We start from the raw sequence: 25235 nt of genomic DNA on the forward strand, positions 1-25235 counted from the left end.
GACACGCCCAGGAAGGCTCGTGACTGAGAAGGCAGAGGGGCGAGCAAAGAGCAGGCCACCGATTGGCAGAGTAGGGAAGGACGTGTGATTGGTTGGGGAAGGGACAGAAAGCTTCCCCGTGATTGGGGTTTAGGAAGGTGAAGGACGTGCCACACTGATTGGCCACCGACCGATGACGCCACGGCCAATCAGTGCGGACTGCAGAGAGTGCGAAACCACTGCCGGGGAGCAGCGCACTGGTTGGAGGAGAAGCGCCGGTGATGTGGGAGGGCGCGGGGGGCTACGAGTGGGCGACCCGCTGGTTGGGGGGGGGGAAGAGCTGACGTCGGAGGACGAGTGACGGAGCAACAGGCAAGCCGACATTTCTCTCTCCTCGTTTTGGCTTCCTTCCTGCCTAGACCTCCCTTCTGCCCTTGCTTCTCGTTCCCGTTTGGACCTTGGTGATTGAGCGCCAACGATCATCCTCCCCTGTTGTTCATCCTCTCCTGGTGCCTGCGTGCGAGTGCTGTGCTGTGTGGCATGGGGCGGACCATGCATCGAGGCCGGGGGGTTCGTGCCAACCGGAGCGCGGTCGGACGAATGCGCTTGGAGCAGACCATCCTGGACAATTCCTGCCGACCACATCCAGACAGATAAGATGCACCCACAGACCACAACGATTTATTTGCTTAATTCATTCCCCTGTGCTGTTGTTGAAGTCTGTATGGGATCCCAAATTTAGGTCTTGGTTATTTATCGTCGCATCCATTGTTCTCGGGTTCCATGTAATACATATTCCTTTTGTACCATAAATTCCGTTCGCGAGTTACTTTTCGCAGGTTGAAGACTGCGCCGGGCCGTGAAGGCAAGTGGTCATTCTTCCCCAAACCCCCCTGCTCGCGTATGATCCGCCATTGAATTGGATAACGCCTCATTAAGCTCGATTGCCATCCGTGGACGCTCTGTTTTAATAGACGTCCACAGGACAATATTAACCTGAGATCCCTACCCATCGGTGAAAAGGGATAATCAACCAAGTAAGTCCTTGGGCGGGCTGGGAATTTTTTTGCGCCCACGAACAACCGTGAATATGCAAGACACAGGGCCACAAATGTAGAAGCAGGTCGCATTTTATCAACATTGAATAAACAGAACCCGCGAATGTGGGGACCATGAATGTCGGGATCCGCCTGTACTGAAAGTCTCACAGCTGGAGAAGATAAAATTGTAGTTTCTTCTTCTACAAAAAAAAAAATGCCTGCCAGATCATGCAACCAAACACGTTGAAATTCTAAACCAGTATTCCCCTTGATGGCCAGTTCATAATTTAGAAGTTTCACATCGATGGATGGAGCGGTTCAAGAGAATATTTTTTTAAAGATTTTCGTTCAATCCAATATGGCTGACAGATCATGTGACATATTAATTGTTCAGGATCACCATGGTATCCCCAAGGATTGGAGAACAAGTGTGAGAGGTTTCCACTCGATCTGTCCAGCCGTTCTGGAGGAGTTTCTTTAGGTTTAGTCTTCAAAAAAAACAAAACAAATAAAAACACAGCTGCCAAACCATGTGACCTACGACATCATGGCTGGGCACCTTTTAGTTCATGGACAGTCAATGATGCCTGTAAAGTTTTGCCTCGATCTGTTCAGCTGTTTCGGAGGGCATTGTTGTTGTGCAGCGCATGCTCAAGAAACTTCAAACTGATCGGATAAAGCATTGCACTTGTCGAACTATGACGTCAAAATGAAGGCATCGATGACATTAAAGCGCGGCGTTACGCGCGCTGCTTGTGAGCAAGGAGGAAGCGGACAAGCGGTAACATATAAACGTCTTTATTGTAAGACTACACTAACACTGTACTGTCCCGGGCTGGGCGCCCGGTGTATATCATGAGGCCACGCCTACCCCTGGTGCGTGGCCACCGCCCACTTGGTGCGCGGAATGATGTCACCACGCCAGTGGGCTTTTGTGTCCGCCACACGCGCCCCCCCAGAATTCCCGCGCACCTGGAGGGCCAGTTTGCGGGGCAGACGAATGACCCGGCCGAAGCGCCCCCTGGCGATCGGCGGCGTCCGGGGTGCAGGGATGCCAGGTGGGATGCCCCTGGCTGCCCCTGGGATGGGTGCAGGACCGGGGGGCGGCGTGGCGGCGGGGCTGGGCGGTGCCGGGGGTCCGCCCGCAGGAGGGCGGCCCCGACGTGGGGGTCGGGCCACTGGCGGTGGATGGTCCACATCGAGGTGGGCCGGCTTGAGGCGGTCTACCGAAACGCGGTCAGGAGTACCGCCGATGTCCAGGGTGAAGTGCTTCGCCCCGGTCTCCAGCACGCGGAAAGGCCCGTCGTACGGGGGCCGCAGTGGTGTCCGATGGGCATCGTGGCGGACGAAGACGTACTCCGCCGTGCGAAGCTCCGGGGCGATGTGCGTCGGTGGGTGCCCGTGGCATGCGGTTGGCACCGGGGCGAACCTCTGGGCGGTCTCTTGTAGAGCGGAGCGCTGCTGTGCCGCGGACCATGGTGCCGTGGAGTCGGGGAGGAACTCGCCCGGCACCCGCAGCGGTTGCCCGAAGACCAATTCCGCCGCGGATGCGCGCAGGTCCTCCTTGGGCGCCGTCCGGAGGCCCAGCAGGACCCAGGGGAGCCTGTCGACCCAGCCGCCGTCGCGGAGGGTGGCCCGGAGCGCGGCCTTCAATGAGCGGTGAAATCGCTCACACAGGCCGTTAGCCTGGGGATGGTAGGCCGTGGTTCGGTGCAGCCGGACCCCGAGCCCCTGCGCAACCGCCCCCCAGAGCTCCGAGGTGAACTGGGGGCCGCGGTCGGATGAGATGTCTGAGGGGGCGCCGAACCGGGCGACCCAGGTGGCGATGAAAGCCTGCGCGACATCGGCCGCCGTTGTCGACGCCAAGGGCACGGCCTCTGGCCACCGGGTGGTGCGGTCCACCATGGTGAGGACGTAGGTGAAACCCCGCGAGGGGGGCAGAGGTCCCACCAGGTCCACGTGGACGTGGTCAAACCGGCGTTCCGGCACCGTGAACGGGGCCAACGGGGCCTGGGTGTGCCGGTGCACCTTGGCGCGCTGGCACGCGAGGCACGTCCTGGCCCAGCCGCGGACGGCCTTCCGGAGGCCATGCCAGACGAACTTGTCGGCGATCAGCCTTTGGGAGGCCCTCGCGCCCGGGTGGGACAGGCCGTGGATGGCGTCAAACACCTGGCGCTGCCAGCCCGCGGGCACGATGGGGCGAGGACGCCCGAGGGAGACGTCGCACAAGAGGGCCGCGCCCGCGCCGTCAAACGGCACCTCGGTGACGCGGAGGCCCGTGACGGCGGTCCGCAAGGCCTGGACGTCGGGGTCAGCGGCCTGGTCCGCTGCCATCCGGGCATAGTCGATGCCGAGGTGGACTGCGTGGGCGACGGCCCGGGAAAGGCAATCCGCCACCAGGTTGTCCTTCCCCGCGACGTGCTGGATGTCCGTCGTGTACTCGGACACGGCCGAGAGGTGACGCTGCTGCCGGGCCGACCACGGCTCGGTGACTTTGCCCATCGCAAAGATCAGCGGCTTGTGGTCGACGAAGGCAGTGAACGCCCGGCCCTCGAGCAGATGGCGGAAGTGCCTGACCGCCAAGTGAAGTCCGAGCAACTCGCGGTCGATGGTACTGTAACGGCGTTCGGGCGGGCGAAGCTGCCGGCTAAAGAACGCCAGCGGTTGCCAAGCTCCACGCACCCATTGCTCATGCACTGCGCCCACCGCGTAGTCCGAGGCATCGGTGGTGAGGGCGATCGGTGCATCGGGCGCCGGGTGCGCGAGCATGGTGGGGTTAGCCAAGGCGAGCTTCGCGCCCGTGAACGCCGTGTCCATCTGCTCGGTCCAGGTAACGTCGCCTTTGCCCGGCTTACCTCGGAGAGCTTCGTGCAGGGGGCGCAGGAGCTGGGCGATACGGGGCAGGAACCGATGGTAAAAGTTCACCATGCCCAGGAACTCCTGCAGCCCTCTGATCGTGCGGGGGCGCGGGAACCCCTTCACCGCCTCCACCTTGGCCGGTAGGGGGACGGCTCCGTGCCTGGTGACACGGTGCCCCAGAAAATCGATTGTGGCGGCGCCGAACCGGCACTTTGCGGGGTTCACAATCAGGCCATGCTGGCCCAGGCGTTCGAAGAGCGTGCGGAGGTGGCGTAGGTGCTCTTCGCGGGACGCGCTGGCGACGAGGATATCGTCCAGGTAAACGTAGACAAAATCCAAGTCGCGCAGGACGCTGTCCATCAGTCGCTGGAACGCCTGAGCCGCATTCTTCAGACCGAAGGGCATGCGCAAGAACTCGAAGAGTCCGAATGGCGTGATGACCGCCGTCTTCGGGACGTCCTCCGGCCTGACGGGGACCTGATGGTAGCCGCGTATGAGGTCCACCTTCGAGAAGAAGGACCTGCCCGCCAAACGGGCGGAAAAGTCCTGAATGTGGGGGACGGGGTAGCGGTCGGGAGTCGTGGCGTCATTGAGACGGCGATAGTCCCCGCACGGTCGCCATCCCCCGCCGGGCTTCGGCACGATGTGCAGCGGCGACGCCCAAGCGCTCTCTGAGCGCCGAACGATGCCGAGTCGCTCCAGGGTAGCGAACTCCGCTTTTGCCACCGCCAGCTTCGTCGGCTCGAGGCGGCGTGCCCGGGCGTAGACCGGTGGCCCGACGGTGGGGATGTGATGGGCCACCCCGTGCTTGACGGCCCCCGCCGAGAAGGTGGGCCGCGTGAGGGCCGGGAAGCCGGCGAGGAGGCGGGTGAATGCGTCCGCTGCCGGAAGCGTACAGACCAACGTGGCCGGAACCGAATCGTTCGGCAAGCCGCTTGGCAAGCCGCTCGTTGAGCTGGGCAACGCACAAGCGAGCGAGCTGAACGTCTCGGCCTGGACAAGCCGTCTGCGCTTGACGTCGACCAGGAGCCCATTAGCGCACAGGAAGTCCGCGCCAAGCAGTGCCATGGGCACGTCGGCGGTGACGAACGTCCATCGGAAAACCTGCCCTCCAAACCGCAGAGAGAGGCAGCGTTTTCCGTACGTACGGATGGGCGTCCCGTTCGCGGCAAGCAGCGCGGGGCCCCCACCCGCGGCGTGCTTGTCTGACGTGCCGGCGGGAATGACACTCACCTGCGCTCCCGTGTCGCACAGGTAACGGCGCCTGGAGAAGGTGTCCGTTATGAACAGCAGGCTGTTCGAATGGCCGGCGCTCATCGCCACTATTGAGCGCCGGCCCGGGCGTTTCCCGACCCGTTGAAGGAGCACGGCGGATGACACCGCCGAGCTTCGTGGCCGAACTTGGCATGGAACCAGCACCAGGTGGTGGAGCTGGAGGAGCGCGGCTGGCTCCGCCAGGCCGGTGGAGTTGGCGGGTTTCCCCGCGGTGGCGGTTTTCGCCGCGGCGGTGGGCGGGGCGTGGCGGCGTTCACGAGGTGCGTATCAGCATGCTGCTGAACATCAGCGTGCTGTAGAAGCTGATGCTGTGGAACATGCTGCTGAACATCAGCGTCGAGGGCCGTGGCGGCCACGCCGACGCTCGCCCGCATGTCCGAAGCGGCGAAGTACCTGTCCGCCTCGGCCGCCAATGCTCGGGGTTCCGTTAGCTCGGTCCCGGCCAACGCGAGGCGGACCTGCGCTGGAAGTTGGCGCCGGAAAAGCGCCCGGAATAGCGAACCGGGGGCTTCGTCGCCCAACAGTGACAGCATATGGTCCATTCGGACCGACGGGCGCGTCTCACCGAGCTCGGGGAGATCCAGGAGGCGGTCGGCCCGTGCGTCGTCCGTAAGGCCGAATGTGGCTAGGAGTAGCCGCTTGAGTGCCTCGTACTTGTGGCCGTTCGGTGGGTGGCGAAGGACGGACACAACTCGAGCGGCCGTGCCGGGCCCGAGGGAGGCGACGACGTGGCAATAGCGCGTGTCATCGCCGGTGAGGCGCCGAAGCTGAAATTGGGCTTCGGCCTGGACGAACCAGACTTCGGCCTGAGCCTCCCAAAATTCCGGAAGTTTGACGAAGTCGGCCATGGCGATGGCGTCGCGTGTGGAAGGATCGCTCCGGCAGATCCAACGTCGAGGGTCACCAGTAAAGCGCGGCGTTACGCGCGCTGCTTGTGAGCAAGGAGGAAGCGGACAAGCGGTAACATATAAACGTCTTTATTGTAAGACTACACTGTAACACTGTACTGTCCCGGGCTGGGCGCCCGGTGTATATCATGAGGCCACGCCTACCCCTGGTGCGTGGCCACCGCCCACTTGGTGCGCGGAATGATGTCACCACGCCAGTGGGCTTTTGTGTCCGCCACAACATCATGGTTAACAACACTTATTCCTCAAACGGAGTTCTTTACAATGAGCCATGTTTCAATTCCTACCTCCCCTACCCATCGAGCAGTTTCAGAGATAGAGGTACAAAGTTTTTTTTTATTATCTCAAACAGGATCCCAAATAACACGTGATTGCAAAAAACTTAACGACCAAAGGTAAAACAGTGTTCTATATCAACAAACTGGACCCGCACAATTTCATTGTGGGATACGTGTGGAAATGCTCACAATGAGGAAGGAATAATATTCAGCAGCATAGTGCGCATCACCCGCAATGCCAGCCCGCAGGAGAGCCGATGACAGGGCACATGGTGCTTTGGCCTTGGGGGACCGCAGGCAAGGAGAAGTCCGTGCATCAGTCAAGGCCTGCAACTCTGGTCTCCATGATAACTGGCCACATGGCTCTGAATAGCCAGGGCATATGGGAAAGAGGAAATAATAAGGGTTTAAAAAAATTACACAAAGACGAGGCATAAACAACATTACTATGGCGATGAAAGGAAGACGAGGAATCAAAGGAGATAATCCCATGAATACATGCTGAAGGAGTTTTATTTGTTCATTTTAGGGTCGCTCATGCAATCACCTTTTCCTTGCAGGTTTCATTGTGAGCAAGATGCATCAGAAAAGGTAATGAAAGGAATCTTATGAAACTGTTCAGCACAATTTTGGACATGGCGACCAAAGGGAATCCATCAACTGAACAAAAGAGTAGGTTGGTGCAACCATCTCCAAGACAGGTGCAGAGAGGCATTGGTGGAATAGCCAGGAGGTGTGCACATTCCCCTCTGACCTGTCTGGCCTGTGTCCGAATCAAGACTCATCTAAAAACTGCCGTCCTGGTGGTTTGTAGGCAGGGCGAAGAATCAAAATGTGTGCCATCCCTTGGAAGCACGTTAAAATGGGTGTCATATCTGCTAGCATTAGTTGAACCTTAAAAGATCGCACGGTGTCCTCCGCGAAGAGTAGGCGAGTCATCTCTAGCACCCTGAACAAACTACAAATGCCTACCCACTCAGTCGAGTATCCAAGATGGAGCAGCGACCAATCCAGAATTGAAACCCTATCGCTAAAAAAGTGCTTCGACAGAACGGCGATGATGATGATGAAGAAGAAACTGTTCTGCCAGAAGAGCCTTTTATCCGCACACTTTTAGAGAAAAAAAAAAAAAAAAAAAAGGGGGAAGGGGAAGGGGGTGGGGATATTGTAATCAGCTCCATTTGTCTGTCATACTTTCTCCTAAACAGTTGTGCAGAAATTTAGCAAACTTGGTATATATGATCACCACATGACAGGAATGTGAAGGAGCAGTACAAGTGGGTGGGGTCAAAAGGTCATATACCAATAAAATGAAATTACGGGCACATTTAAAAAATACACGACATGTAATCGACATAGGGAGACATGAAATATGTAATGATTTTTAGCTCACCTGGAACGGAGTTCCGGGGACCTTATAGGAAAACTCGTTCAAACATGAACCCAAAGCAAGCATTGAAAACAAGGACATAATGCTCACGTATGACCCGATTATCCCATGCAGCGTGAACATAGAAAGCAAAAGATTGCGACCAGACATTGTACTGAGGATCAAAAAGGAAAAGACAGCATTGCTGATTGAGATATCAGTACCCCCACGATTTTGGCCAAAATAATGCAGAAATCAAGAAAATAACCAAATACCAAAACCTTAAGAACGAAGTGAAAAGATCCTGGAAAGTGAAGAGCACTGAAATTGTACCAGAGACAATTGGGGCAACTGGAATGATAAAGAAGAACCTTGCAGACAGATCTTAAAAACCATCCCTGGGAACATGACCACAAACGAACTACAGTTGGAGGCTGTACGGGGTTCAGCGATGATCCTGAAAAAGAGAGCCCTCGGAACAAAACTCCGAGAACAACTTCACAACTTAGCCCATGAATCGCAATCCTTCACCGACACGGGGGTGGATACTTCGACACCTGGGAGGACTCCGTTCCACCGTCTGAAACCCAAACGATGGTGATAACAACCAACAGAACACACAGACACACTAGATGCAGTACAGACCTGATGGGCCAAGTGGCCTCATGTATAAAAGCTCCTTATCTATTTTTTATGAACTCCAACCAATTATGCAGAAGGCGAAATGGTCAGAGGAAGCAATGCATACCCCCAACCCCTCATGCACCACATACAATAAATGCACCAACCCAGATGGGTCTTTGAAGGGAAAACTTCAAAACAAAGCAGCATCGATACTCTCGGTCTAGGCCTTGGACATACACCAACAAAGGAGATTACTACCAAAACGAGCAGAACCACAGGCAGAGACAACATAATAAAATGAAAATTCTGAAACCAAAGCTATTTTTATTACTTCACAAGATCATTTGCTTCCAACAAAGTCCTGGAAATCACAACAAATCCGTCTATTCAGCAAACTACCGATGACAGTACCAATAGGATGGTCGTGAGAGAGAAGGCTTTGCAAGTCCCGGCTCACGCCGGCCAGGCTTTCGGTGGTGGACACTCGCCGACTGTTCCTTCGGACAGGTGCCTGTGGGATGCTGTCTTTGGCCACTCGCCGCGGGGTCTGTCCATCTCCTGTCGGCTGCTCGACCTCAACCTGATCAGCCGGTGCAACCTTGAATGCACATCCACACATGATCATACGATTGGCATGAGCATCCTTTTATGTTTAAGGCACTTGCATCAGAATAAAAGTGCAATGTACTTGCAACCATACCCGATTTGCGATGATCAAGCCAAATAGCCTTGGGTGGCAGGATTATTGTGTTTAAATTAACGCAATCATAATAATCAAGAAAGCTCACATGAGCCGATTGAAACACAAGGTTGAAATCCCAAAATCTGTCTCCAATCAGAGGTGACAAAAATGCACTCAAGTTTAACACTTTAAAATGTCGCATTTTTACTGGGCATTCAATCAAGGTAACCAAGGTAAATTGCAGCAGTAGAAGACATTCAACTGTATGATTGTCTGGTATTAAAGCAAATAAATGAATAAAACAAGGCTGCAAGTCCGAGGACATGGGCCTCACCTTAAAATGGAGACGTGTAGATTTTACATTCAGGTAAACAAGCACGTAGGTAGTGATAATGATTCCTGAAATAATGATTTTTTTTTTCTTCATGAATCAGGAATGAAAGAATGAAAATTTCTTTAGGAAAAAAATGAAATAATGATAAATAATGATGCCTGAAAGCATATACAGGGTGGCCTGAAAGTCGCTATACCCCTGCTAAATTTCTAACACCTTCCTCTCCCTCGCCGTGGTGGTATGAGGCAACACCGACTCACTGACGCAGGAGTGAGTAGGAAGTTAGACAGCATGGCGGACACAAGTTGTTAGTGTCGAAGAGTGGTTGGTTGCTTGCATTTAGGGGCACACATGCCAAACCATTGCTCGAGTGCAGACAGCTTTCATGGAACACTTTGGAAAACATTCTCCAGCAGAGCTCCTCTGCCATAGCCACCTCGTAGTCCAGATCTAAACTCCAGACAACTCTGTGGGGCTTCATCAAGGAGAAAGTGTCGACAGACGAGTGGAGGATGATTGAATAGCACGCTGAAGTTGTGGCTTCACAGGTGACTCCACAAATGCTACACAACATGTCAAAGAGGACTCTGAACGAATTCACTACTACAAGGAGAATGATGGAGTGCATACAGATACAATGTCTGATTAATTATTTAAAGTATTGTACGACACAAAAAAACAAACCAAAAAAAAAACCTTGTATATCAAATGAGTTTAAGAACGAATGCTTCACTAATCATCATCGGTCGATCTCGATCGGACACTACTGACAAAATTTTTCCACTGTTCTCTTCTCGCCATTGCTTCTGAGAGGTCACGCCTGTTGATTTTGGTGTCGCAATCCAGTGTATCGATGTAGGTTGTAGCGGGTCATCCTCTTGAGCGGTCACCATGAGAAGGTTCCCAGAAAAGTACCATCTTGGCCATCCCTCGATCACTTCAACAATGCCCACTGAACCTGAGACTTTTCTGGAGTAGTGACGCCGATACTCTGGGGGATCTGGGGATCTTTCCAAACAGTTGCTCGTTAGTCCAGTGTGCTCTCCATGAAATGTTGAGTGATGCCCTCCATCGAGCCATTTGGACAGAATGTTGGTCATCATCCAAGTTTCTGCTCCATACAGGAGAACACTCTCGAATGCGGCGCGAAAGAAGTGTTCCTTCAGTTCTCTGCACAGGTCACTCCTCCAAAAAACATTCATCTTTGCTGATGCTGCCCAGGCTTTCACAATCCGGATCTTCATGTCCCTTGCAGTGCAGTCAATGTATGACCCCAGATATTGAAAATCTGGGACACACCTCAATTTGGTACCACTGAGAGAGATGAGATCGTCAATGTTGCCAAACGACATTAACTCAGTCTTTTCTTCATTGAAGATGAGGCTGACTTCTGCGGTTGCACACTCAACCCTTTGTAGAAGTTGTTGCGCTTCAGATAGAGTGTCGGAGAGAATGTTTATATAATCAGCGAAATCAGTATCTGTGATGGTGTTAGTTGGGTAACAACTGCTGCGTCTCTCATGTAGGGTAACTCCGAGCTGCTCGTTCACAACCGTTGATTGCTGATCGGAGAGAAAAGTCGAGAGTAATGACGAAGAGGAAGGGGGCGAGTGTGTCCCCTTGGAAAACTCTGGCCAGTATTTGGAAGAAATCCATTTTCCCATCAGGTGAGCATATGCGAGCTGTCGTGTCCTGACAGTCGTGGCCAAAAATATCCACACCCTTGCACTTTTTCAAATGAGTCACAATTTTCTCGAAAAAGAAGTTGAAATTGACAATAGTATTTGGTCTCCACAATTCTTTATTTCACTGTTAAAATTACAGAACCTTTGCTTTTGATTCAGACCTGAATATAGATCTGCTCATTGTTGGCCACTTCAGAACAGTCCAGCATTTTGTCTTGAACATTCCTGAGTGCTTTTTGAAGTGTGTTTGGGGTCATTGTCCTGCTGCACGACCCATGACCTATGATGGAGACCCAGCTTTCTGACACTGGGTTGAACATTGCACTCCAAAATGCCTTGGTAATCTCCTGATTTCATGATGCCATGCACACATTCAAGGCACCCAGTGCCAGAGGCAGCACAACAACCCCAAAACATCACTGAACCTCCTCCATGTTTGACTGTAGGGAAGGTGTTCTTTTCTTTGAAGGCTTCATTTTGTTTTCTGTAAACATAGAGATGTGCTTTACCAAAAGCTCTAATTTGGTCTCATTTGTCCACAGGACATTCTCCCAGAAGGATTTTGGCTTGTTCAGGTGTTTTCGAAAACTTCAGGCGGGCTTTCTTACGTCTCTCTCAGCAGTGGGGTCCTCCTGGGTCTCCCACCATAGAACTCCCTTTCATTGAGTTGGCGACAGATGGTGCGAGTTGAAACTGTCGTACCTTGTGTCTGAAGGTCAGCGTGAATCTGTTTGGCAGTTGATCGAGGTGCTTTCTCCACCATTCAAACAATGCTTCGCTGCAATCTTCGATCAAGTTTTCTCTTCCGGCCACGTCCAGGGAGATTGGCTACAGTGCCATGGGCCTTAAACTTCCTGATAACATTGCTCAAGGTGGACACAAGAACATCAAGGTATCTGGAGATGGACCTGTAGCCTTGAGATTGTCCATGCTTGGCTACAATATTGTGTCCGACCTCCTCAGACAATTCTCTGGTTTTCTTTCTTTTCTCCATGCTCATTGCAGTACACACAGACACAAAACAGCAGAATGACTACTTTTCTCTGTTCAAACTGGTTGAATGAGTGATTTTTATATTGCAGGTACCTGCAACTCCCCACTGGTGAGTTCAATTCTAAAGGAAAGGAGAATAACCTGCTTGAAATCCAATTATTTCTAACGACGTCTAAAAGGTGCCAATAATATTGTCCGAGCCATTTTAGGATTTGTGTGTGGAATAAGCTAAGATTAAGTATTTTTTTCAGCATTTGTTTTGTTCCCCTGCAAGTCAAAGAAATACATGTGTGGATACCAAAATATTTCTTCATTTCAACAATTTCCTGGAAGAAATGGTTCATTATTTGAAAAAAGTGCAAGGTGCCAATAGTTTTGGCCATAACTAATACCTATGGCGTTCACGATTTTTTTTGGAATGCCATATGCAATCAGAATCTCAAGCATTTTTTCACAGTGTATAGAATCAAATGCCTTGCGAAAGTCGACGAGTCAATATCGCAGGTAGATTCTTCGCTTTTATCCCTTCAATGATTCTTCGGAGTGTAAGGATTTGTACTGTTGCTGATCTGTTTGGGCGAAACCCGTTTTGATTGTTGCGCAGTATTGGCTCGATGAGTAGTCTTATCCTGTATAAGAGCAGTTTGTTGTAGATTTTTGTTGAGATACTAGTTAGGCCGATTAGATAGTTCTTTGCAATGCTTATATCCCATTTCTTCGGAAACGGTACGATTTCACTCGATGACCACTGAATTGGTTTATACCCAGACAAGGCTCTGTTGCAGATTTCTAGCAGCTGCTCGTTGAGTGCACCACTTTTCCAAACCTCCAGTGGAATTCTGAAAATACCCGAGGCTTTGTTGTTAGCCAATTATTTTGTTACTGTTATTAGTTCTTTCATTGTGAAGTTTCCTGTGTCATTTGGCAGCCAATCCGCCATCAAAGCCACCAAAGGTGGATGGAGGTTATGCTTTCATCCCTGTCTGTTTGTCTGTCTGTCTGTCTGTCTGTGAACAAGATATCTCAAAAAGTTATGGATGGATTCAGACGAAATTTGGCAGAGAGGTAGCTTATATGACAAGGACGAAATGATTAGATTTTAGTGAAGATCCGGATTCGTATCCGGCTACTAGAATTTTTAAAAGTGATTCTTCACCATTGGGCGATAAGGCCAAAAACGATACAAAGCAGGATATCTCTAAAAGTTGTGGGCGGATTTAGACGAAACTTGGTTGAGAGGTTGTGTGTGTGATGAGAACCAATTGATTCGATTTTGGTGAAGATCTGAATGTGGATTCGGATATGAGAGTTATTTAATATTTTAATTGATTCTTCACCATTGCGAGATCGGGCTAAAACCAATATATAGAGCAGTATATCTCAAAAAGTTATGGATGGATTTGGACGAAACTCGGTGGACAGGTTGCGTGTGCGTGACAATGAAGAATCTTAAATTTTGGTGAAGATCTGGATCCGGATCCGTCCAGTAGAATGTTTTATGCCTCTGCCCCCAAAGGTGGCTGGAGGAATTATGTTTTCGGGTTGTTCGTCTGTCCGTCCGTGCTCAACCTCGTTTCCTCAGCAAACACATGGCTGATTGAGACAAAACTTTCAGGGTAGCAGTGACACCGATGCAGAATGTTTTCATGATAATTGTGACGCCATAGGTCATATGGAATGGCAGCCATCTTGGATTAAACACAAATAAATAAATATTTCTCAGAAACCGCTGAATGGAATAATTTGAAACTTGGCACATTGTCAAGTGCTCCCAATGTGGAACAAAAGCATGATAATGACATCATAGGTGGTGTATACCAGCCAAAAATGTTTTAATAGAATTCCTTATCCTAAAAATCTGACAATGCATGCACATGATCTATGACCCATTTGTATTGAAATATTACATTTATGACATCATAGGTCACATAGTTTGGCAGCCATATTGGATTTAACCTAAAACCTTAAAAAAACATCTTCTCCGAAACCACCAAATCAATTGACTCAAAACTTTACATCATTGACAAGGCATGGTGATTAAAAGTTGATCACGAAAATATCATTGGTCACATGGTGTGGCAGCCATATTGGATTGAAGGAAAATATTAAATTTAAAATTAAAAAACAGCTCACCCTATCGATACTAAATTTTACAAATATCATCTAACACCATTGTTGCATATCGTTTGAAAATGATGATGTCGTAGGTCACGTGGTTTGGCAGCGATATTGAATAGAAAAACGAACCTTATCCGATCAACACGAAACTTCAGGAATGTGATCCCCAACACATACATATGTAGAGTGTACATTTTCGAGGTCACGTCACGTGGTGTAGCAGCCATATTAGCTTGAAAGCCAATATTTTTTTATTGGCTTTCAAGGCTTGAAAGCCTTCTTTGAAACCGCTTCACCGATCGATGTGAAGTCATGGCTGGTGAAAACGTGATGATTGAAAACGGCTGAAGGGATTTAAATTCAAACTTGTTTACTTTTAGGGAAGGGAACGAGGACATCTACCCATTGTGGGACTATGCGGAGGCATATTGGCGACACTGTCGCGATGCTCTAGTTTAAGTGATTCTTCACCATTGGTAGATAGGGCCAAAAACGATGTACAGCAGGATATCTCAAAAAGTTGTGGACGGATGATTGTGATGAAATGTGATTCTGTATTGTGATTTTCTGGTCTATGGGATACAAAACGTAAACTACTCACCTGGTGGAGGTATGCCCTCTACTGAGTGCTGTTCTAGTTTCTTCCAGTAATTTCGTTTACCGTACGCCATATTAGTTGTGACTGATAATGGACTGCTGTAGATGTGATTTTGACGGTTTTGTCCCTAATATACCTTTCTTGACACTCATCATAAGCACATTTTAGTTATTGTTTTGTGTTATCGTATTCTATAATACTAGTTGCAGTTCCATTTGCAGATTTTGCGATGGATGCAGATTTCAGTGCTGCACGCTTTTCGATTACATTTTCATCCTCCCACGGAACTCAACGTTTGCAATTAATCCTTTTTGGTATAGGTTTCTCAGCTGAGTAGTTGTGAGCGACGCTGATATTGTTGTACTTGGCATCGGCCGTTTTTGGTACTTGTGGCTGCTTGCAGTGTGTCAAATCCGTTTTTGTTTTTTTTCACTTCCACTGTGTAGGCCTGAAGAATTGACTGGTTTTTCAGCTTACTCCACTCATACTGTGCGAAAGATGATGGGAATAGAGCCTGTGATGGATGAGGTGAAGAGGAACAGGTTGAGATGGTTTGGTCATGTGTTGAGGAAGGATGAAAGTGACTGGTTGAGAAGAGTGATGGAAATGAATGTAGAAGGAAGTAGAGGATGGCGAAGACCGAGAAAGACTTGGCTAAAGATGGTGGAAGATGAAATGCGGGCAAGGGGGTTAACAAGGAGAGATGCAGAAAATAGGGCAAAATGGAGAAGATTGTCATGGGGACCGCAAGGCTAACCCCCGCTCTAGCAGGGAACATGGCCTTAAAATGCATGTTGTTGTTGTACTCCAGTCATACTGTGGTGGATTTTGACTTTTGATGTTTGTTAGCAGACTTGGTCTTCATTTAGCGGTTACTAGCCGATGATCTGAACCGACTGAGTGGAAACAGACAGCACCCAAAATATCAGCCGGGGGCTAAAAATCCATTAAACCGCTACACGTCAGGTTTGTTCAAGTCTGAAGGGGTTACTAGTCTGAAAGGGTTACTAGTCTGAAAGGGTTACTAGTCTGAAAGGGTTACTAGTCTGAAAGGGTTACAAGTCTGAAGGGGTTACTAGTCTGAAAGGGTTACAAGTCTGAAGGGGTTACAAGTCTGAAGGGGTTACAAGTCTGAAGGGGTTACAAGTCTGAAAGGGTTACAAGTCTGAAAGGGTTACAAGTCTGAAAGGGTTACAAGTCTGAAAGGGTTACAAGTCTGAAAGGGTTACAAGTCTGAAAGGGTTACAAGTCTGAAAGGGTTACAAGTCTGAAGGGGTTACAAGTCTGAAAGGGTTACAAGTCTGAAAGGGTTACAAGTCTGAAAGGGTTACAAGTCTGAAGGGGTTACAAGTCTGAAGGGGTTACAAGTCTGAAAGGGTTACAAGTCTGAAAGGGTTACAAGTCTGAAAGGGTTACAAGTCTGAAAGGGTTACAAGTCTGAAGGGGTTACAAGTCTGAAGGGGTTACAAGTCTGAAAGGGTTACAAGTCTGAAAGGGTTACAAGTCTGAAGGGGTTACAAGTCTGAAAGGGTTACAAGTCTGAAAGGGTTACAAGTCTGAAAGGGTTACAAGTCTGAAAGGGTTACAAGTCTGAAAGGGTTACAAGTCTGAAAGGGTTACAAGTCTGAAAGGGTTACAAGTCTGAAGGGGTTACAAGTCTGAAGGGGTTACAAGTCTGAAAGGGTTACAAGTCTGAAAGGGTTACAAGTCTGAAGGGGTTACAAGTCTGAAGGGGTTACAAGTCTGAAAGGGTTACTAGTCTGAAAGGGTTACAAGTCTGAAAGGGTTACAAGTCTGAAAGGGTTACAAGTCTGAAGGGGTTACAAGTCTGAAGGGGTTACAAGTCTGAAAGGGTTACAAGTCTGAAAGGGTTACAAGTCTGAAAGGGTTACAAGTCTGAAGGGGTTACAAGTCTGAAAGGGTTACAAGTCTGAAAGGGTTACAAGTCTGAAGGGGTTACAAGTCTGAAAGGGTTACAAGTCAAAGGGTTACAAGTCTGAAAGGGTTACAAGTCTGAAAGGGTTACAAGTCTGAAAGGGTTACAAGTCTGAAAGCGTTACAAGTCTGAAGAGGTTACAAGTCTGAAAGGGTTACAAGTCTGAAAGGGTTACAAGTCTGAAGGGTTACAAGTCTGAAGGGGTTACAAGTCTGAAAGGGTTACAAGTCTGAAAGGGTTACAAGTCTGAAAGGGTTACAAGTCTGAAGGGGTTACAAGTCTGAAGGGGTTACAAGTCTGAGGGGGTTACAAGTCTGAAGGGGGTTACAAGTCTGAGGGGGTTAGAAGTCTGAGGGGGTTACAAGTCTGAGGGGGTTAGAAGTCTGAAGGGGTTACAAGTCTGAAGGGGTTACAAGTCTGAAGGGGGTTACAAGTCTGAAGGGGGTTACAAGTCTGAAGGGGTTACAAGTCTGAAGGGAGTTACAAGTCTGAAGGGGTTACTAGTCTGAAGCGGTTACTAGTCTGAAGGGGTTACGAGTCTGAAAGGGTGACGAGTCTGAAAGGGTTACTAGTCTGAAGGGGTTACGAGTCTGAAGGGGTTACGAGTCTGAAGGGGTTACAAGTCTGAAGGGGTTACAAGTCTGAAGGGGTTACAAGTCTGAAAGGGTTACAAGTCTGAAGGGGTTACAAGTCTGAAAAGGTTACTAGTCTGAAAAGGTTACTAGTCTGAAAGGGTTACTAGTCTGAAGGGGTTACTACTCTGAAGGGGTTACTACTCTGAAAAGGTTACTAGTCTGAAGGGGTTACTAGTCTGAAGGGGTTACAAGTCTGAAGGGGTTACTAGTCTGAAGGGGTTTCAAGTCTGAAAAGGTTACTAGTCGGAAAGGGTTACTAGTCTGAAAGGGTTACTAGTCTAAAGGGGTTACTAGTCTGAAAAGGTTACTAGTCTGAAGGGGTTACTAGTCTGAAAGGGTTACTAGTCTGAAAGGGTTACAAGTCTGAAAGGGTTACTACTCTGAAGGGGTTACTAGTCTGAAAGGGTTACTAGTCTGAAAGGGTTACTAGTCTGAAAGGGTTACTAGTCTGAAGGGGTTACGAGTCTGAAGGGGTTACGAGTCTGAAAGGGTTACTAGTCTGAAGGGGTTACAAGTCTGAAAGGGTTACTACTCTGAAGGGGTTACTAGTCTGAAAGGGTTACTAGTCTGAAAGGGTTACTAGTCTGAAAGGGTTACTAGTCTGAAGGGGTTACTAGTCTGAAAGGGTTACTAGTCTGAAAGGGTTACTAGTCTGAAAGGGTTACTAGTCTGAAGGGGTTACGAGTCTGAAGGGGTTACGAGTCTGAAAGGGTTACTACTCTGAAGGGGTTACTAGTCTGAAAGGGTTACTAGTCTGAAAGGGTTACTCGTCTGAAAGGGTTACTAGTCTGAAGGGGTTACGAGTCTGAAGGGGTTACGAGTCTGAAAGGGTTACTAGTCTGAAGGGGTTACGAGTCTGAAGGGGTTACGAGTCTGAAGGGGTTACGAGTCTGAAAGGGTTACTAGTCTGAAAGGGTTACTAGTCTGAAGGGGTTACGAGTCTGAAAGGGTTACTAGTCTGAAGGGGTTACAAGTCTGAAGGGGTTACAAGTCTGAAAGGGTTACAAGTCTGAAAGGGTTACAAGTCTGAAAGGGTTACTAGTCTGAAGGGGTTACTAGTCTGAAAGGGTTACTAGTCTGAAAGGGTTACTAGTCTGAAAGGATTACTAGTCTGAAAGGATTACTAGTCTGAAAGGGATACTAGTCTGAAGGGGTTACGAGTCTGAAGGGGTTACGAGTCTGAAGGGGTTACGAGTCTGAAAGGGTTACAAGTCTGAAGGGGTTACAAGTCTGAAGGGGTTACAAGTCTGAAGGGGTTACAAGTCTGAAAGGGTTACAAGTCTGAAGGGGTTACAAGTCTGAAGGGGTTACAAGTCTGAAGGGGTTACAAGTCTGAAGGGGTTACAAGTCTGAAGGGGTTACAAGTCTGAAGAGGTTACAAGTCTGAAGAGGTTACAAGTCTGAAGAAGTTACAAGTCTGAGGGGGTTACAAGTCTGAAGGGGTTACAAGTCTGAAAGGGTTACAAGTCTGAAGGGGTTACAAGTCTGAAGGGGTTACAAGTCTGAAGGGGTTACAAGTCTGAAGGGGTTACAAGTCTGAAGGGGTTACAAGTCTGAGGGGGTTACAAGTCTGAGGGGGTTACAAGTCTGAGGGGGTTACAAGTCTGAGGGGGTTACAAGTCTGAGGGGGTTACAAGTCTGAAGGGGTTACAAGTCTGAAGGGGTTACAAGTCTGAAGGGGTTACAAGTCTGAAGGGGTTACAAGTCTGAAGGGGTTACAAGTCTGACAGGGTTACAAGTCTGAAAGGGTTACAAGTCTGAAAGGGTTACAAGTCTGAAAGGGTTACAAGTCTGAAAGGGTTACAAGTCTGAAAGGGTTACAAGTCTGAAAGGGTTACAAGTCTGAAAGGGTTACAAGTCTGAAAGGGTTACAAGTCTGAAAGGGTTACAAGTCTGAAAGGGTTACAAGTCTGAAAGGGTTACAAGTCTGAAGGGGTTACAAGTCTGAAGGGGTTACAAGTCTGAAAGGGTTACAAGTCTGAAAGGGTTACAAGTCTGAAAGGGTTACAAGTCTGAAGGGGTTACAAGTCTGAAGGGGTTACAAGTCTGAAAGGGTTACAAGTCTGAAAGGGTTACAAGTCTGAAGGGGTTACAAGTCTGAAAGGGTTACAAGTCTGAAAGGGTTACAAGTCTGAAAGGGTTACAAGTCTGAAAGGGTTACAAGTCTGAAGGGGTTACAAGTCTGAAGGGGTTACAAGTCTGAAGGGGTTACAAGTCTGAAAGGGTTACAAGTCTGAAAGGGTTACAAGTCTGAAAGGGTTACAAGTCTGAAAGGGTTACAAGTCTGAAAGGGTTACAAGTCTGAAAGGGTTACAAGTCTGAAAGGGTTACAAGTCTGAAGGGGTTACAAGTCTGAAGGGGTTACAAGTCTGAGGGGGTTACAAGTCTGAGGGGGTTACAAGTCTGAGGGGGTTACAAGTCTGAAGGGGTTACAAGTCTGAAGGGGTTACAAGTCTGAAAGGGTTACAAGTCTGAAAGGGTTACAAGTCTGAAGGGGTTACAAGTCTGAGGGGGTTACAAGTCTGAGGGGGTTACAAGTCTGAAGGGGTTACAAGTCTGAAAGGGTTACAAGTCTGAAAGGGTTACAAGTCTGAAAGGGTTACAAGTCTGAAAGGGTTACAAGTCTGAAGGGGTTACAAGTCTGAAGGGGTTACAAGTCTGAAGGGGTTACAAGTCTGAGGGGGTTACAAGTCTGAGGGGGTTACAAGTCTGAAGGGGTTACAAGTCTGAAGGGGTTACAAGTCTGAAAGGGTTACAAGTCTGAAGGGGTTACAAGTCTGAAGGGGTTACAAGTCTGAAGGGGTTACAAGTCTGAAGGGGTTACAAGTCTGAAAGGGTTACAAGTCTGAAAGGGTTACAAGTCTGAAGGGGTTACAAGTCTGAGGGGGTTACAAGTCTGAGGGGGTTACAAGTCTGAAGGGGTTACAAGTCTGAAAGGGTTACAAGTCTGAAAGGGTTACAAGTCTGAAAGGGTTACAAGTCTGAAGGGGTTACAAGTCTGAAGGGGTTACAAGTCTGAGGGGGTTACAAGTCTGAGGGGGTTACAAGTCTGAGGGGGTTACAAGTTTGAAGGGGTTACAAGTCTGAAGGGGTTACAAGTCTGAAAGGGTTAGAAGTCTGAAGGGGTTACAAGTCTGAAGGGGTTACAAGTCTGAAGGGGTTACAAGTCTGAAGGGGTTACAAGTCTGAAAGGGTTACAAGTCTGAAAGGGTTACAAGTCTGAAAGGGTTACAAGTCTGAAAGGGTTACAAGTCTGAAAGGGTTACAAGTCTGAAAGGGTTACAAGTCTGAAGGGGTTACAAGTCTGAAGGGGTTACAAGTCTGAAAGGGTTACAAGTCTGAAAGGGTTACAAGTCTGAAGGGGTTACAAGTCTGAAGGGGTTACAAGTCTGAAGGGGTTACAAGTCTGAGGGGGTTACAAGTCTGAGGGGGTTACAAGTCTGAAGGGGTTACAAGTCTGAAAGGGTTACAAGTCTGAAAGGGTTACAAGTCTGAAAGGGTTACAAGTCTGAAAGGGTTACAAGTCTGAAGGGGTTACAAGTCTGAAGGGGTTACAAGTCTGAGGGGGTTACAAGTCTGAGGGGGTTACAAGTCTGAAGGGGTTACAAGTCTGAAGGGGTTACAAGTCTGAAAGGGTTACAAGTCTGAAAGGGTTACAAGTCTGAAGGGGTTACAAGTCTGAAGGGGTTACAAGTCTGAAAGGGTTACAAGTCTGAAAGGGTTACAAGTCTGAAGGGGTTACAAGTCTGAAGGGGTTACAAGTCTGAAAGGGTTACAAGTCTGAAAGGGTTACAAGTCTGAAGGGGTTACAAGTCTGAAGGGGTTACAAGTCTGAAAGGGTTACAAGTCTGAAAGGGTTACAAGTCTGAAAGGGTTACAAGTCTGAAGGGGTTACAAGTCTGAAGGGGTTACAAGTCTGAAGGGGTTACAAGTCTGAAGGGGTTACAAGTCTGAGGGGGTTACAAGTCTGAGGGGGTTACAAGTCTGAAGGGGTTACAAGTCTGAAGGGGTTACAAGTCTGAAAGGGTTACAAGTCTGAAGGGGTTACAAGTCTGAAGGGGTTACAAGTCTGAAGGGGTTACAAGTCTGAAGGGGTTACAAGTCTGAAAGGGTTACAAGTCTGAAAGGGTTACAAGTCTGAAGGGGTTACAAGTCTGAGGGGGTTACAAGTCTGAGGGGGTTACAAGTCTGAAGGGGTTACAAGTCTGAAAGGGTTACAAGTCTGAAGGGGTTACAAGTCTGAAGGGGTTACAAGTCTGAAGGGGTTACAAGTCTGAGGGGGTTACAAGTCTGAGGGGGTTACAAGTCTGAAGGGGTTACAAGTCTGAAGGGGTTACAAGTCTGAAGGGGTTACAAGTCTGAAAGGGTTACAAGTCTGAAGGGGTTACAAGTCTGAAGGGGTTACAAGTCTGAAGGGGTTACAAGTCTGAAGGGGTTACAAGTCTGAAAGGGTTACAAGTCTGAAAGGGTTACAAGTCTGAAAGGGTTACAAGTCTGAAGGGGTTACAAGTCTGAAGGGGTTACAAGTCTGAAAAGGTTACAAGTCTGAAAGGGTTACAAGTCTGAAAGGGTTACAAGTCTGAAAGGGTTACAAGTCTGAAGGGGTTACAAGTCTGAAGGGGTTACAAGTCTGAAGGGGTTACAAGTCTGAAGGGGTTACAAGTCTGAGGGGGTTACAAGTCTGAGGGGGTTACAAGTCTGAAGGGGTTACAAGTCTGAAGGGGTTACAAGTCTGAAAGGGTTACAAGTCTGAAAGGGTTACAAGTCTGAAAGGGTTACAAGTCTGAAAGGGTTACAAGTCTGAAGGGGTTCCAAGTCTGAAGGGGTTACAAGTCTGAAGGGGTTACAAGTCTGAAGGGGTTACAAGTCTGAGGGGGTTACAAGTCTGAGGGGGTTACAAGTCTGAGGGGGTTACAAGTCTGAAGGGGTTACAAGTCTGAAGGGGTTACAAGTCTGAAAGGGTTACAAGTCTGAAAGGGTTACAAGTCTGAAGGGGTTACAAGTCTGAGGGGGTTACAAGCCTGAGGGGGTTACAAGCCTGAGGGGGTTACAAGCCTGAAGGGGTTACAAGTCTGAAAGGGTTACAAGTCTGAAAGGGTTACAAGTCTGAAGGGGTTACAAGTCTGAAAGGGTTACAAGTCTGAAAGGGTTACAAGTCTGAAAGGGTTACAAGTCTGAGGGGGTTACAAGTCTGAAGGGGTTACAAGTCTGAAAGGGTTACAAGTCTGAAGGGGTTACAAGTCTGAGGGGGTTACAAGTCTGAAAGGGTTACAAGTCTGAAGGGGTTACAAGTCTGAGGGGGTTACAAGTCTGAAAGGGTTACAAGTCTGAAGGGGTTACAAGTCTGAGGGGGTTACAAGTCTGAAAGGGTTACAAGTCTGAAGGGGTTACAAGTCTGAGGGGGTTACAAGTCTGAAAGGGTTACAAGTCTGAAGGGGTTACAAGTCTGAAGGGGTTACAAGTCTGAAGGGGTTACAAGTCTGAAGGGGTTACAAGTCTGAAAGGGTTACAAGTCTGAAAGGGTTACAAGTCTGAAAGGGTTACAAGTCTGAAGGGGTTACAAGTCTGAGGGGGTTACAAGCCTGAGGGGGTTACAAGTCTGAAGGGGTTACAAGTCTGAAAGGGTTACAAGTCTGAAAGGGTTACAAGTCTGAAGGGGTTACAAGTCTGAAAGGGTTACAAGTCTGAAAGGGTTACAAGTCTGAAAGGGTTACAAGTCTGAAGGGGTTACAAGTCTGAAGGGGTTACAAGTCTGAAGGGGTTACAAGTCTGAAAGGGTTACAAGTCTGAAAGGGTTACAAGTCTGAAAGGGTTACAAGTCTGAAAGGGTTACAAGTCTGAAAGCGTTACAAGTCTGAAGAGGTTACAAGTCTGAAAGGGTTACAAGTCCGAAAGGGTTACAAGTCTGAAGGGGTTACAAGTCTGAAAGGGTTACAAGTCTGAAAGGGTTACAAGTCTGAAAGGGTTACAAGTCTGAAAGGGTTACAAGTCTGAAAGGGTTACAAGTCTAAAGGGGTTACAAGTCTAAAGGGGGTTACAAGTCTGAAGGGATAACAAGTCTGAGGGGGTTACAAGTCTGAGGGGGTTACAAGTCTGAAGGGGGTTACAAGTCTGAGGGGGTTAGAAGTCTGAGGGGGTTACAAGTCTGAGGGGGTTAGAAGTCTGAAGGGGTTACAAGTCTGAAGGGGTTACAAGTCTGAAGGGGTTACAAGTCTGAAGGGGGTTACAAGTCTGAAGGGGGTTACAAGTCTGAAGGGGTTACAAGTCTGAAGGGGGTTACAAGTCTGAAGGGGTTACAAGTCTGAAGGGGTTACAAGTCTGAAGGGGTTACAAGTCTGAAGGGGTTACAAGTCTGAAAGGGTTACAATTCTGAAAGGGTTACAAGTCTGAAGGGGTTACAAGTCTGAAGGGGGTTACAAGTCTGAAGGGGTTACAAGTCTGAAGGGGTTACAAGTCTGAAGGGGTTACAAGTCTGAAAGGGTTACAAGTCTGAAAGGGTTTCAAGTCTGAAAGGGTTACAAGTCTGAAGGGGTTACAAGTCTGAAAGGGTTACAAGTCTGAAAGGGTTACAAGTCTGAAAGGGTTACAAGTCTGAAGGGGTTACAAGTCTGAAAGGGTTACAAGTCTGAAGGGGTTACAAGTCTGAAAGGGTTACAAGTCTGAAAGGGTTACAAGTCTGAAGGGGTTACAAGTCTGAAAGGGTTACAAGTCTGAAAGGGTTACAAGTCTAAAGGGGTTACAAGTCTAAAGGGGGTTACAAGTCTGAAGGGATAACAAGTCTGAGGGGGTTACAAGTCTGAGGGGGTTACAAGTCTGAGGGGGTTACAAGTCTGAGGGGGTTACAAGTCTGAAGGGGGTTACAAGTCTGAGGGGGTTAGAAGTCTGAGGGGGTTACAAGTCTGAGGGGGTTACAAGTCTGAGGGGGTTAGAAGTCTGAAGGGGTTACAAGTCTGAAGGGGTTACAAGTCTGAAGGGGGTTACAAGTCTGAAGGGGGTTACAAGTCTGAAGGGGGTTACAAGTCTGAAGGGGTTACAAGTCTGAAGGGGTTACAAGTCTGAAGGGGTTACAAGTCTGAAGGGGTTACAAGTCTGAAGGGGTTACAAGTCTGAAGGGGTTACAAGTCTGAAAGGGTTACAATTCTGAAAGGGTTACAAGTCTGAAGGGGTTACAAGTCTGAAGGGGTTACAAGTCTGAAGGGGTTACAAGTCTGAAGGGGTTACAAGTCTGAAGGGGTTACAAGTCTGAAGGGGTTACAAGTCTGAAGGGGTTACAAGTCTGAAGGGGTTACAAGTCTGAAAGGGTTACAAGTCTGAAAGGGTTACAAGTCTGAAAGGGTTACAAGTCTGAAAGGGTTACAAGTCTGAAAGGGTTACAAGTCTGAAAGGGTTACGAGTCTGAAGGGGTTACGAGTCTGAAAGGGTTACGAGTCTGAAGGGGTTACGAGTCTGAAAGGGTTACGAGTCTGAAAGGGTTACAAGTCTGAAGGGGTTACAAGTCTGAAGGGGTTACAAGTCTGAAAGGGTTACAAGTCTGAAAGGGTTACAAGTCTGAAGGGGTTACAAGTCTGAAGGGGTTACAAGTCTGAAGGGGTTACAAGTCTGAAGGGGTTACAAGTCTGAAAGGGTTACAAGTCTGAAAGGGTTACAAGTCTGAAGGGGTTACAAGTCTGAAAGGGTTACAAGTCTGAAAGGGTTACAAGTCTGAAAGGGTTACAAGTCTGAAAGGGTTACAAGTCTGAAAGGGTTACAAGTCTGAAGGGGTTACAAGTCTGAAAGGGTTACAAGTCTGAAAGGGTTACAAGTCTGAAAGGGTTACAAGTCTGAAAGGGTTACAAGTCTGAAAGGGTTACAAGTCTGAAGGGGTTACAAGTCTGAAGGGGTTACAAGTCTGAAAGGGTTACAAGTCTGAAAGGGTTACAAGT

At 48.6% G+C, this 25235-nt stretch overlaps 1 protein-coding gene across 1 annotated transcript in view; it reads right to left on the minus strand.

The window, feature by feature from the left end:
- LOC137436219 (G2/mitotic-specific cyclin-B2) overlaps positions 1-25235 on the minus strand; it is a 126885-nt gene that overhangs the window by 66970 nt on the left and 34680 nt on the right. The window contains exons 3-4 of the mRNA XM_068129948.2: positions 8744-8930; positions 6529-6704 (exon numbers count right to left, since the gene is read on the minus strand). Of these exons, the coding sequence (XP_067986049.2) occupies positions 6529-6704; positions 8744-8930 (363 nt within the window). The remainder of the gene's footprint in view (positions 1-6528; positions 6705-8743; positions 8931-25235) is intronic.

Source organism: Myxine glutinosa, chromosome 11 (assembly GCF_964187855.1).
Source record: "Myxine glutinosa chromosome 11, kmMyxGlut1.1, whole genome shotgun sequence".
NCBI classification, from domain to species: Eukaryota; Metazoa; Chordata; class Myxini; order Myxiniformes; family Myxinidae; genus Myxine; species Myxine glutinosa.